Below are 14,410 nucleotides of genomic sequence, written 5' to 3'. Positions count from 1 at the left end.
TGGCATAGGTTCGAACCTTAATAGGTCAATAAAAGAAAGACGTTCTTTTTTATTTTTTTTATTTCTTACTATTTTACAAATTATTATTATTATTCTCATAATATCAATAATTAATAATTTAATTTGATAATTTTATTAAAATTATTTATTTAAAAATGATCATTAAGACATTATTTATTCATATGAATATTTTAAAGCTATTTTAAACAAAATCCAAAAACTCTTAATGGTCGAATATATGATGAAATTAATACTCCAAATTTCCCGTTTTAACCCTCTTAGTTAGGCTGAGTAGCCGTAAGCGCAAAGGGGTATTACGGTCAAATCACGACTCGAGATTTTCTCTTTCTCCACCTACGCCCTTAGCAGAGCTGCAGAATGAATATTTCCACTCAGTACTGTTAACCATAAACCAATTTTGCTCTGCAGCTGACGAATTCCTTCTCCCATGGCGGCCATTTCAATGGACTCCGCGTCGGCCATCTCTCAGAGACCTACTTCTTCCAAATTCTCCTTCAAAATCCTGAGTTACTCCAAATCTTCATCTCTATCATTTTCTTCCTTCACGAAATCCCAAAGCTATAATCAGGAGATCAGGAAAGCGTCTCTCTCTATCAAAAGCATCGCTGGAACGAGTTCTGGTCCCTCGTTTTCTAGAAAGAATTCTACTACTTCAAAGATTATATCCAGGTATGCACGCATTGTTCTTTTTAAATTTGCTGTATGTTTTCTTTTCGCAGTTTCGTATAGCCAATCGAGTCGTTGTTCTCTTTTAGCTTAGAGGTTAGGTTTCTTGTGAAAGTTTGAAGGACGTTCTCACCGGTTAGCATGGAGAAGATTTCAGGAATTGGAACCGGTCGTGATTAGGTGGAAATATGCTTTTGTATGATCGTTTCATGCTAAAAGGATCACGCTCGAGAAGATTGGTATTTTGAGACAAGAATTCACATTGTGCTTTTAGATTATCCGCTAGTGTTTAGGTTATTAATAATGGGAAGAAGATTTCTGCTTAAGAACTCCGTGATGGATGTATGGATCATTAAAGAAAATGATGAGCTACTGATTGATTGATTGATTGATTTGGACCTATGAGTTACGTCGTGGGAGTTATTCCCGATGTTTGATTCACAGTTCTGAAGGTTTCGGCAGTAACTTTTAGGTTTAAGAAAGAGAACTCAAGGGCTTAGACTTTGTGAGAGGTTACTTGTGACGTTGTTATTATTATTATTTTTTGGTTTGTCACATTACGATCAAAGTTAAGCACGGTGAAATGAATCAACTAAATGATGTACTGTCTACCAAATACTAGAGAAATGATAAAAGCATTGGGGCCATTTAATTGAACTGAAATTAAAACAATATTAGAGACATGAAATAGGCAAAAATCGACCTAGGGGAAATTCTCCAGGATCCCGATTCAGCGAAGCTGACATTCTTTTTTCCTCTCTAACCTCATATGAAAACTATTCAGCAATCCTATCAACTAAATTTCAGTTCCCACCTTCACCATCAATAAAAGGACTGTGACAAGATGGAGCATGCAAGAATTAATGATCAGTAATGATGTTTAGTTTTTTGGTAGATTTTCTGTTTTCTCTGGCCTTGGTGTCTAAGATTTTTTTATAATTATTCGTTAGGACTTATTTTACTTGAGTGGAGTCTCTTCTTGTAGTTGACAACTACACCCTTTTTGTGGATTTTTCCCTTTTTTATAAGCTCCTGTATTCTTTCATTCTTTCTCAATGAAGGTAAGGCATTTCATTAAAAAAGGAAAAGAAAGATTAATCACTTCAAATTCTCTACAAATAGCACCATCTTCTATCTTAGTAGTTTCGCAAGACCCTTTATTTAATCTAATTCAAAACACTGGTAATGCATCTCAGTTGATGGAACCTGAATTTATCATAGTATGGCTTTTCTTTTTCCTGGTGGAGCAGTTATGTTCTGTGAGGATTTAAGTTAGAAATTGGGTGGAACTGAAAAAAAAAAAAAAAGAGGGATAAAACAAACTGTTGCTTTGGGTTTTGCTTGATTTTTAATTTTGATTGTTCTTTGTAACTTCCTACTGATTGACCACACTTTGAGGACAAGGTATACTCTGGGGCGAAGTAGTGTTAGGCCTAACTTTATATGGATATTACATATCAAGCATATTCGATGTTTGTTGGACTTAATTGATGGCCATCTGGTTTCATCATCTGAAATTTAAGTATTATTATTGTGGTTGTTTCATTTAGTAGATTTCATTTTTGAATGAATCGTAATTGACAATCCTGTGATAGAAACAAAACTATGAAGTGTCGGTACTTACTATATCATAGATCATTTCCAACCAATCAGACTAAAATTCTAAGTTTTGTAATGAGCAATGATTGGGGTTTTGATGGATGATGGATCTATGTTCTATGTTGCTTTGATATTGTCTGTTACCGTGGTCAATCAGACGATCAAAATTTTAAAATTTTAAAAAATTACACAAATTTGGTTGTGATGACACTGTTCAAATTATGTTACTGATGAAGATGGTATTGTTAGTAGAATTTAATCCATTGGATGCCTGTTTTCATGTAAATACTTATATGGTGCATCCTATCATGTTTCCAGGGTGAGACGTCATACAATTTCTGTGTTTGTTGGTGATGAAAGTGGAATGATTAATCGTATAGCTGGCGTTTTTGCTAGAAGAGGATATAACATTGAATCACTTGCTGTTGGCCTGAATAAGGACAAGGCTCTTTTCACCATAGTTGTCTCCGGAACTGAAAAGGTGTTAGAACAAGTTATTGAGCAGCTCCACAAGCTTGTGAATGTTCTGAAGGTTACAGTATCATCTTTGTAGGCTCTCGTTTTTAATTATGGTTCAGCACATATATGTAGCCCTTCCATTCTTGTAGGAACAATTTTAGGAACTGCCTCATAGATCTAATCTTCTCATCAGGTTGAAGACATCTCCAGTGTGCAACAGGTGGAACGTGAACTAATGCTTATAAAAATAAATGCTGACCCGGCATATCGTGCTGAGGTAGTTTGTAGGCAATTTTTGTATTCAGAATTTTCTATATCCGTATGGCTAGTCATTTGATTTATTTCTACTACTCTCAACTAACATTCTTTCTTGATTTCCTTTTGTTTTTCCTTTTAGATTAAGAGGTTAGTGGACATCTTCAGAGCGAAAATTGTAGATATCTCAGATGATTCTGTAACAATTGAGGTGAGATTAGGATTCTCCCTCTCAAAAGAACTTGTGCAATTTTGTTAGGTAATTGTGAGACTTTTACCTTAATCTGTTGCTATGTTTAGCCTGTTAAACTGCCTGGGGTTTGTGGAGGAAAAAAATCAATAGAACATTTGAAGTAGTGGAGAGGGGCCCTTCTCTAGTTTCTATGTTTCTCTTTGAGTGTTAGTGACACAATATTTTTGTAATTATTCGTTAGTTCTTATTTTACTTGATTGGAGTATTTTCTTTATTATAACATCCTTTTGCGGGATTTTTTTAAAAGGATATTTGTATTATTTCTTTTTTTATCTATGAAAGTTTGGTTCTTTGTAGGGGAGGAAAAAAAAAAAAAAAAAAAGAGAGAGAAGAAGAAAATGTAACTCTAGATATTCAAGTATTTCTCTGCATTCTGCAGATATCAATTATATCCCAGTTTTGCTTTTCTTGCCCCCTTGAGGCCTCAGTATTTGTATTGTTTTAAGGCTATTTGTATCGTGTAGGTAACTGGGGATCCAGGGAAGATGGTTGCTTTCCAAAGAAATTTAAGCAAATTTGGAATTAGAGAAATTGCTAGAACTGGAAAGGTCAGTAACTTGCTTAATCTTAAATCTTCTAAAAAATTATTCTCTTTTTTCCCATTTTTGTATAATCTTGTTAAATTTTTCCTGCTAAGTATATAATTTTTCTGACTTTGATGTGTAAATCCTTTTCATGTTCTTTCGCAACATTATAGAGCTTCCAGATTTTTCCCTACTACAAAAAGACTTATCAATTGAGTCCCACCGTCCACAATAATCCATAATAGTTTTTATGTACAATGGATTTTTTTTCAATATTCTCGTCTTTGTGCTAAAAAGAACTTTGATCAAGCCTGAAGCTATGAAGGATGAGTCCATAAACAACGGAAAAAACAAAGTCACAAAAAACACCTGACTAGAAAAGGAAGGAAGCGACAACACCCCATAAAATGAAAATCGAACAGTCCAAAGAATCCTGCTAAAATACCAAAAAGAACTGGTTAAAGTACACAATATATATATATATATATATGTACATACTATAGATGTGAATATAGGAGCTCATTAGTTTTTTCCTTTATTGTAATTTTACTATTCTTAGATCAGGGCTTCCATGCATGCCCGTATAGATTAACTCTAATGTATAGAATGAGAATGAGAGTTCTCATATACCGTTGTAAAGCTCTCAAACATGCTTTACACTAAATTTCATAGGCAAAAGGCCAATGAACAGAGGGTAACTTTAGGTCGAAATAAGCTTAACTCATGAATAACTGAACCAAAAAGCATGAAAACTTTGCAGAGACGTCCATAATACTATTCCTAACACGTTTTCAAAATTTCACAGCATTTCAACGGGTGTACAAAAAGATGTTATTAAAGGGTTCTAGTATTTAAACTTCAGCTTTAAAGAACAAGTCACAAAACATGCCAGATACCTTTAACCCTGTCTCTCATATCAATATAAGGATTTTCAAGAAGGGGTACCAACTCTTATAGTGCAGCTGAATCCATGAAAATCCAAAATAACAGTCAGTGAAGAATAATCATGAACGGATAATTCCCTCAATCTACAACCTAAGTTCTTCAAACAAAGATGTGAAACTGAGCTTTTGTTTTGAGAGTAACTCCTTAATGGGAGACTTGAGGATCTTCAGGAAATAGCGTCTCGAGAAAGGTTCAGCATCGTCAATCATCTTCTCCGAGTTCAAATCTCAAACACCAACAATGGTATCGGACTTATGAGTATTCTAACTATAACAGTTCCGATGAACAGTCACTCACTTTTGACAGTTATACGATTCCAGAAGATGATCTAGAATTGGGTCAATCACGTTTATTAGAAGTGGACAATAGAGTGGTTCTACGAGCCAAAACTCATCTACGTATTATTGTAACACCTGCTGATGTACCTCATAGTTGGGCTGTACCTTCCTCAGGTGTCAACTCGAGAAAGGTTCAACATTGTCAATCATCTTCTCCGAGTTCAAATCTCAAACACAATGGTGTGTGTGCAATGTTGTTCTTAATTTGAGTAAGTTTGCTAATTGAGAGAAGATTGTATGTGAGGTTTGGAGCATGTAGAACAGTTTTTAATACTAGATCATTAGAAACACAGACGTTTTCAGTTCCTACTACTTCAGAGATAATGCCATGAGCAATTTTGACTTCAGATTGATTTATACGAAGAGATTAGTTAACAAAGAGATATCACTTGTCATATGATCTGAGGCACCGAAGTCTTCAATCCATGTACCAAAATTGTATGTTGTTTTTTTAAAAGCATGAAGGAAGTTACATGTTTGGGCTACTGATTCTGTTTTTCCTCGGGCGCCTTCTGAGTGGAATTGGTTTGTCCAAGTAGTTTTTGAAGAAGTTCCAGTTGCTCTTTAGTGAATAGGTTAGATTATTTCCAGACTCACATTACCTTTAGATAGTATGCTTGCTTTTAAGGTTTTTGCTCGTCTGTTGTCCATTCCTTTGTTTGGCTTCCAATCAGGTGGTTATCCATGAATATCCCAACACACCTCCTTAGTATGTCCTGTTCTTTTTTTTTTTTTTTTTTTTTTTTCTATTTTTGTAGTGCTCACCATGGTCTACTTTTTCATGTTCGACTTTCATTTCCAGGGTAGTTAATTTCGATTAGAGTAACTTTCATGAGAATTAGGTGTGCTACCACATTTAACGGTGCATGAGAGTTCCTAACAACGAAGGCAAATCCCTCAGTTTCAAACTTCCATGAGAATTAGATGTGCTACCACATTTCAGTTTTTGATTTATTTTTTTAATGAACTTCTGAAAATGATAAATAAATTTTTCTCTAACCAACCCACATACAAAATCAAATTAATGCTATAGATATATATCCTTAATTAAGTATGCCTTTTATCATTTTTATTATTTCTTAAGAAACTGAAAAAGGTATATTCCATGAAGGGCTACTACTGCCAGGATTTTGCTCTCTTAGTTGGATTAATGCTTTCACAAAGGTTTCCCTCCAACAACTGTCGAGACCGACTGAGTTAAGTGTGCTCTAATGGATAAAATTGATGAAACTGACAAGCCGGTGGTAGGGTGGATGACCAGCGACTTAATAGGTCCTCTGTCTGGAATCCAATGAACAACAACGTTTAGGTGATTATTAAAAATGACCTTACGGAGTTGGTTCTCAAGGAACAACGCATTTGGCTGTAAAATTTCAAACTCCAGTGGCTTAATGAGGGAGATGAAAGTTCCAAGCTGCTTGTGTTGAAGCAAGTCAAATCCTAGATGCAGTCTTAGTGGCCTCTGAAACAGTGGGTGATTGAATCTTTGGTGCTCAAAAAAAGCATATGAAGGCTTATGGAAAAGCCGTCTGGTCCTATTTGGACTTTATCTTTGAAAGGAAAGGTATTGGAAATAAGGGGAGGAGGTGGATGATGGCCTGTCTCCCTATGGTGAATTTCTCCATTTTTTTAAGTGGCAGACCCTGGAGAAAATTTGTGGCAAAGAGAGGGTTGAGACCGGGGACCCTCTTTCCCCATTTTCCCACCCTGATGGGGGATACTCTTAGTAGACTGGTTAATTTTTGCTGTGAGGGGATAACTCTGAAGTGGATTGAATTGGAAAAGGAGGGTGATTTACTATGTGGATGACACTACAATTTTCTATCCAGTTGAGAGGAAATTTTTTAAAAATTGGTGGCTTATCATCACCCTTTTATTCGAGCACAATATGTTTTGAGCAGCCTAGTTTACCACTTCTCTTTATTAAGAGCCTCAGTGGGAGTTATCAAGATAAAGGAAAAGTTTGTGAGAGACATCTTCTGGGGAAATGGAGAGGGCTGCTCCACATCGCTGGTGGCAGCTGAGAGAAACGTGGGTGTAGCCACCTTGTCAGTTGGGGCAGAACTTTTTACTGGGATATGGAGGCCTGCCTTGTTCCTCAAATGGTTGTGGCGGTTTATTTGTGAGTATAAAGCTCTTTGGATGTGAGTATTTATTGTATTGATCAACAAGGATGGTGCTCTCTTCCTCCCAAAGGCAAAGCTTGGTAGGCCTTGGTTTGGTTGACATAGCAACAAATGGTGCTTATTTCCACTATACTTTTGAATTTTAAGGTGAATTACAGATTTTTCTTGGCATTCGTTTGAAGCAAGATGAAACCATTATGAATTTCTTTGGAGAAATAAAGGAACATTCCAAAAGAAGGCTGCTAGTTGCATTTAGTTTTGGGATTTAGTTAAAATTTTTGCTGGGTGTTCTCTCTCAAAGTCTTTTGTAATTATAATTTCTCATATATCTTTGCTAGTTGGAGTCCTATCAATCCCCTGGCTTGGTTGGCATGTCTCATTTCCCACCTTTTTGTACTTTACCTTTGGATAATGAAAGTTATTTTTCTTATCGATTTTGTTTTTATAAACTTATGAATGTAGTTTAAAAAATAGTTTGAAGCTGTGTAAATTCCGTAAAGAATAGCATAAAATACAAATTTTAAAGTTCACCTAGAAACTTGATGTTCATTAAGAACTAGTATTATACTTTTACTCTAAATATCTATGAAGAACTGTTTAAAATTTTTATCTAAATTTGTATCAAGATTTTACTTTACTCGCCTATATTTTGCAAGTTCCAATTTTATTTCTTATGTATCATATATTTCAATCACGTTTGTATCATTTAAAGAAAAAATATTTTAATGCCACATCACATTAGTAAACTATTAATGAACTATAACTACGGTCAATAGGAAATTAATTGAAAAATGTTATTATATTAGTGACAAATTGAAATTTTGGATATGTTCAGTTCGAAACTAATTGGTTGGATACAAAATTATATATTTGCAGTTTTTGTTTTCATGAATTAGTAATATTTGAAAATCTTTTTCATCTTGTAGATTGCTTTGAGGAGAGAAAAGCTAGGTGCTTCTGCACCATTTTGGCGATACTCTGCAGCTTCTTATCCAGATCTCGAAGAAAATATGCCTGTTAATGCTTCCATGGGAATCAAAAATAAAGCATTCAACGGTGAACTGAGTGAATCCAATTCATCAGTAAGGAGTTATCCCGCATTCTGGTTTTTGTCCTGGATAGATATATCTCATTGCATCTTTTATATTGAAACTATGATTGTAAATTATAACAAGATTGATCTAATTATAATTTTTTTTCCAGTTATGAATCTGGAACCACCTTCTCTCATGATTTCCTTTTGTACACGATACTTGGAATCACTTTTGGAAGATCTCATTGAATCTGTGTGGAAAGAGATATATTCTTGATAGTTCTTTTGTTGGAAGTTCTCCCTAGTAGTTGTTTATACCCTATTAAAGTAGGTCTCAAAAAAATCCCTCGAATGCCTCTTATTTCCTAATTGGTATTTGGGCACAGAAGATAAATAATCAACTTTTCTTGCACTGCCTTCTCACTCAACATGCTTATGGTCTCTTTTTTCTAATGATGCTTTCCCAAAAATTTTGTAGACACCACGTAGCAAGTTTTCCGTGGTCATCTCTGAAAGAAGTTGAGAGTATGTGGACAAAATTCCTTGAAAACAATAAGCTGGAAAGTTGGATTGTACAGAAACAGTAGAATGTTTCAGGGGCTGAGGGAATCGATTTGTGATATTTGGAAACTTATGTGTTTCATTGGTGGCTCTACTTGGAGCTCTTCATATCACATTGTATAGTTACGGTGTGGCTATTAATATTGAGATTAATTGAAGGAATAAAAATTGCTGGTACAGTGTTGGTTAACTAATGAGTTATAGAGTATTGTAAAAGTTTGAATAAATGTGGTACCTAAATAAATTAGTTCTCGACAAAGTGGATGATAAAGTAGACTGTAAAGTAGACTATAGGCATATATTGGGTTTCACAAATGTTACAGATGTATCATTTAGTTTAAACTGTATTTGATGCATGTCTGTTGTCTTTAACGAATGTTTGACACTTGTCCAACAAATGTTAATAGTGTTGAGTGGGGGAAAAAAGAAAAAGAAAAAAGAACAGGAAAGAAAGAAAAATAAATTTTTTATCAGATTGCTATGTTATTCTCTGTATGTCTATTACAGATACAAGCAAGTAAACTTCTAGTAATGTTTTCTTTTTCTATGAAGGGAGATGTATATCCCGTGGAGCAGTCTGATGAGTTTACTATCAAACCAGTTCTTGATGCTCACTGGGGAGTACTCAATGACGAAGATGTAAGAAAAATTTGATACCTTCGATGCTTCAAAATTATCACTATTTTTATGGTTCTTAATGTCGAGTAGTGGTAGTTACATTGTTTTAATTACTAATTTGGTAGAGTGCTGGATCGTATTTTGCCTTTTCGTAGCATAATTTAAGGCTCCTGCTTTTCTATTCGAAACCATTATGGGCATTATAGGGAAATTATATGTTGTCATAGTTTGAGTAATGCTCCTGTATCTGTTTGCCACAACTACGTGGCTAGTTTATGCGTGTTCTATACGTTGAAAATTAAAGTGTTTGCTCATTTTACTGGAATCACTTTACTATGAAAAATTGCAGATGGATGGTCTTCGTTCACATACATTATCTATGCTAGTAAATGATGCTCCAGGTGTTCTATATATTATCACTGGACTTTTTGCAAGAAGGGGGTATAATATTCAGGTATGTTTAAAATCTCACGTGCTGAATCGTATCGATGTTTTGAGAACAATAGAATTATATTTCTTTTGATATTTCCTATTAGAGTTTTTTTTAATCAAATCTAATTAATCCCTTGCTATCAGAGTTTAGCTGTTGGTCATGCAGAAGTTGAGGGTATTTCACGCATAACAACTGTTGTTCCAGGCACGGATGAATCAATCTACAAGTTGGCTCAACAACTTTATAGGCTGGTTGAGGTTCATGAGGTGAATATCATAAGCTTTTTCCCCCAAAGTTCATTTTCAAATGCACGGTTGTATCATATTTTCCACATAACCGCAAATTTCTTCACGTGGTATTTGAGAATACCGACTTTATATGCTGCATTGATCCATGATTGGAACGATCTTGATTATTGTGTGTTTTGAACACTAGCAAGATATATATGCTTTGAGCTTTGAGATGTTCTAATGTTCCTTCTCTTCCCTTCTCTTCCAATTATAAGAGATTTAAACTTTGTTTTTTGCCTTGCTTTTAAGATACTGTCCTTGGACAAATTGTCTTCAAGGTTAGTGAGACCTTATCAGAATGCTCTAAAGAGTATGCACTCGATTCTTCTAATAAGCGAGAACATCTTTTCTTTTTCATTTTGGCAACAAGGGAGTAATTTTGAAATGCATTGATTGGACGGTCCACCACAAAGGGTCTAAATCCAATCGGTCTTGGTTATTCCTCTAGGTACGGGATCTGACCCACATTCCATTTTCGGAGCGGGAGCTGATGCTGATTAAAATTGCTGCAAATCCCTCTGCTAGACGTGATGTGCTTGATATTGCTCAAATATTTAGGGCCAAGGCAGTGGATGTCTCTGACCATACCGTAACACTTGAGGTACATAATTCTGAAACTGATATATTCTGCTGCGATTTTATTTTTGATAAAAATTCTGTTTTACTGGTAGTTAACTTATTGAGTCGATTAGTTTTAATTTTGACTTCCACTATCCAATTTAGGGATAAAATTTATACATTTAGTAAATTGCGAGGCTATGTTTGCTAACGATTTTGTTTTTAGTTTTTTGTGTCGTGAAATTTTTAACGGTTTTCTCCCAATTTTCTTACTATAGTGGCTGTGTTTGATATCGATTTCGTTTTTAGTTTGTGTTGTGAAATTTGTAATTGTTTTCTCCCAATTTTCATACTATAGTTATTTCTTTTCTTAAAGTATTATTTAGATTCTTAGTAAACTTTAAAAACAAAAACAGATTTTTGCAAACTATCTTTTATTTTTTTTAGTTTTCAAAACTTGATTTGGTTTTTTTAAAACGAGTAAAAAGTAGACAATAAATAAAAAAGCTTGAGTAGAAGTTGTGTTTATAAGCTTAATTTTCATAAACAAAAAAATCAAATGCTTATCGAATAGGGCGAATCTAGTGGTAGATCACATTAAATTGACTTCAACGGATACAATACTCATATAGTGATCATTGGGGCCTGTAGAAGAAGTCAATAACTTTAACAAAATAAGTTAAAATTATGGTGGTCATTCTACATCGGATTTGATATTTTACTAGTTTTCTTGCCAACCAGTACAGTAACGTCACTCTTGTCCCGTGAAACTAGTTGATATATACTAGTTGGTCCATTGACTTATAGTTAAGGATATATTAAAAGAAAACCTAATCACCACAAAATTTCTCACATCGGTTAAGAAATAGACTTGATACTCATTTCATGTATAGTCAAGGATATACCAGAATTGTCACGTGTAGCCAAAACAACATCAAGAACATTATTAGTTTCTCCATGTATTTTAGTTCATATTTCAAGGAGGTCAAATTTGATTCAATAAATTGAAAAGTGTGTCATATAGAGCAACAATTTGTAGTGATGAGTTTACTTGATACTCATTTCAGCTTACAGGAGATTTGCATAAGATGGTCGCACTCCAGAGGTTGTTAGAGCCTTATGGCATTTGTGAGGTTTGTACAGAATATCTGAATAAACTCCCTTTTCCCTCCTATTTGAGTTCATAGATGGATGATGTTGGGGTGTTCGTTACAGGTAGCTAGAACCGGACGAATAGCATTGGTGCGTGAATCGGGAGTTGACTCAAAACATCTTCGTGGATACTCATTTCCTCTGTAAGTTGAGGCGTGAGGGGCACGAAACATCGCGGTCTTACACGACAAATGATATCGTGGATGGTATGGATGATGCCAGAATATGTAAGAATGGTACCAAAAAGAAAAAGAAAAGAACTTTTTTGCTGTGTGTTTATGAAGATACCCAGATGCCCTGGAGCTGACTGAAATGCTTGTTTTTTTTAAAAATTTAGGGGCAAATTAAAGAGAACTAGTTCTAACATTTTGTTTGTTTAATTTTTAATAATCTAAGATGGATATTGCTCTATTCTTTGTTTCAATTTGTTAATTAACATAATTTTTCATACTTAATTATTGACTTTTACTCTTGGGCTGTTTCATCTGTTAATGAATTATCAACTAAAATTTATGTACAAATGTCTTATAAATTGTAAGGATTAAAAAAAAAAAAAAAATGATCAATACAAGGTGTTGGAATTCTCGGGTGACTCACCAGAAGACACCCAACAAACCATGAATAATTTTCAAACGTACGAACGGTTTACTCTGTTGGACATAAATGCCGGTGAGATGGAAACTCCCTTCCTTTACGTGTATAAAGTTTGTGCAATTAAGCGGAAGAGAGGACTAACGAGCCATGTAATACTTTGATGCACACGAGTGATTACTACCAAAATGATGTTGTAGCTTTGCCGGTCAAGAGGATGAACTGGTTTCTAGAACAACCTTGAATTTACACAGGTACACATTATGAAATTGTCTGTGTTTGCATTAACCCAACAACCTTGAATGTACACATGTACACATTATGAAATTGTGTGTGTTTGCATTAACTCGTCAGAGTATTTCTTTGAATACTCAAGTCACGTGCTACTTCTACAGCCTGTCAGACAACACCACAACTCGAGATCATGACACGTGCATAGAATAGTCGCATTATTTTTTCTGGTTATAGGCTAGAATAGGATGTAATTGTTCATTTATTTTATTTAGTCCATTGTTGTGTCGTATTAAAGATGCATTCAAACACGCAAGTCCATGACAGTGTTTTAAGATGAAAGTTATGTTTTATGAAAGTTTAAGTGAGATAATTCTGAATTCAACCTACATTGACGACCTTAAATAGAAAATTTAGTTCGTTACAAACATTTTGGATACATGATCTGGCTTCAAATTTTTTATTTTGGCTAAATTATTACGAAAGGCTTTTGTGATGATTGTTTTTTTATAAGAAAAATGACACTTATTAAAATCAATAAGACACCTCAAAAAGGATGTTGGTCGTGTTCTTCACCAAATATCTCAAAAGCATTCATGAAGGAAATACTTTCGACATGGAGGACACTATCCAGACAGCTTTCTTAGCTAAATAATTAGCCACACAATTACACTCTTTGGGCATAGAATAAGAGAACACAATCGCCACAACCAGCACTCGAATGAACATGTTGCGACAATTTCCTCAAACACGTAAACAACTAAGCTGAGGTATAGATATCTCAGCTCTCTTTTGAGGATATTCATATCTTATACGGATTAATATGTATTCAACTTTGTGTAGTTCATGAATGATGAAAGTCCTACGTCGACTAATTGGATCATAGGTTTATAACTAAAGAATACTCTCTCTATTCGTCTGAGTTCTTTTGGGAAGCCCAAAGCAAAGTTACGAGAGTTTATGCTCAAAGTAGACCATATCATACCATTGTAGAGAGTTGTGTTCATCTAACATGGTATCAAAGTCATGCTCTAAACTTAGTCGTGCCAATAGATTAGTAAATTCTCAAATGTCGAACAAAGAACTCCAAAAGAAAAGAAGTCAAGCCTCCTCGAAGGCATAGTAAAGAAGACTTAAAGTTATTTAGAGATCCAACGGTTGAAATTAAAAACCAAGGTCGGCAACACTCTCATCGGAGTATATATTTATGATGAGTATTCCAGAAAAGTTTAAAATAACAAAAGAGAAAATTCAGCACGATTCTTAAACAATCGATGAAGGTTTTTTATTCTTTGGATTTCTTCTAAATTTGAGGGTTGCGATTCATTATTTTCCCTCCTACCAATTCCTACATGCTCCATATGAGATTTTCAACAAGTTTCCTAAAGGATTTGAGGGTTGAAAATGTCCTAAACGTATCCTCCAATTCCACCTCCATTAATGGTCGAGTTCCGAAGCTGGAAAATGCACTCTCCAAAGCATCGATCTTAGGTGAGAATTGTTTCCTAGACTTTGTGATTTGGTGATATTTGAATTTCATAAAATTTTAAAATTGATATTGAAGTAGCTGTTACATATGGTATCGAACCAACATAATCTGAACTCAGCTCAAGCAAACCAACAAGCATTTCATAAATTTTACCTTATATGTAATATTAATTATAATCATCTATCTACTTTTTCGGTTATTTTATCACTTTTTAACTTCATTGTAACAATCCTATCTTTCTACTGAAATAGAGTTGCTACTATATGCA

General features: G+C 34.5%; 1 protein-coding gene across 1 annotated transcript; it reads left to right on the top strand.

Moving 5' to 3' along the window:
* The first annotated feature begins 390 nt into the window (after positions 1-390).
* LOC111472463 (acetolactate synthase small subunit 2, chloroplastic-like) lies at positions 391-12,263 on the top strand. Its single transcript, XM_023118104.1, has 12 exons — positions 391-690; positions 2,605-2,818; positions 2,939-3,022; positions 3,143-3,211; positions 3,718-3,801; positions 8,113-8,268; positions 9,333-9,419; positions 9,748-9,852; positions 9,975-10,097; positions 10,570-10,722; positions 11,747-11,812; positions 11,895-12,263. Exons 1-12 carry the CDS (start codon positions 449-451, stop codon positions 11,976-11,978), a joined length of 1,467 nt encoding a protein of 488 aa, XP_022973872.1. The 5' UTR covers positions 391-448; the 3' UTR covers positions 11,979-12,263.
* Positions 12,264-14,410: the final 2,147 nt, after the last annotated feature.

Source organism: Cucurbita maxima, unplaced genomic scaffold (genome assembly GCF_002738345.1).
Source record: "Cucurbita maxima cultivar Rimu unplaced genomic scaffold, Cmax_1.0 Cma_Scf00073, whole genome shotgun sequence".
Taxonomy (NCBI): Eukaryota; Viridiplantae; Streptophyta; class Magnoliopsida; order Cucurbitales; family Cucurbitaceae; genus Cucurbita; species Cucurbita maxima.
Note: the sequence above shows the minus strand (reverse complement) of the source record. Positions and strands in the feature narration are given on the sequence as shown.

What these genes read in the sequence shown, in the direction of transcription:
- LOC111472463 (XM_023118104.1), top strand. Translation starts at nt 449, where the DNA reads ATGGCGGCCATTTCAATGGACTCCGCGTCGGCCATCTCTCAGAGACCT. An exon ending in ACTTCAAAGATTATATCCAG is followed by an intron (nt 691 to 2,604) that starts GTATGCACGCAT and finishes TCATGTTTCCAG; the next exon opens with GGTGAGACGTCATACAATTT. An exon ending in GAAGGGGGTATAATATTCAG is followed by an intron (nt 9,853 to 9,974) that starts GTATGTTTAAAA and finishes CCTTGCTATCAG; the next exon opens with AGTTTAGCTGTTGGTCATGC.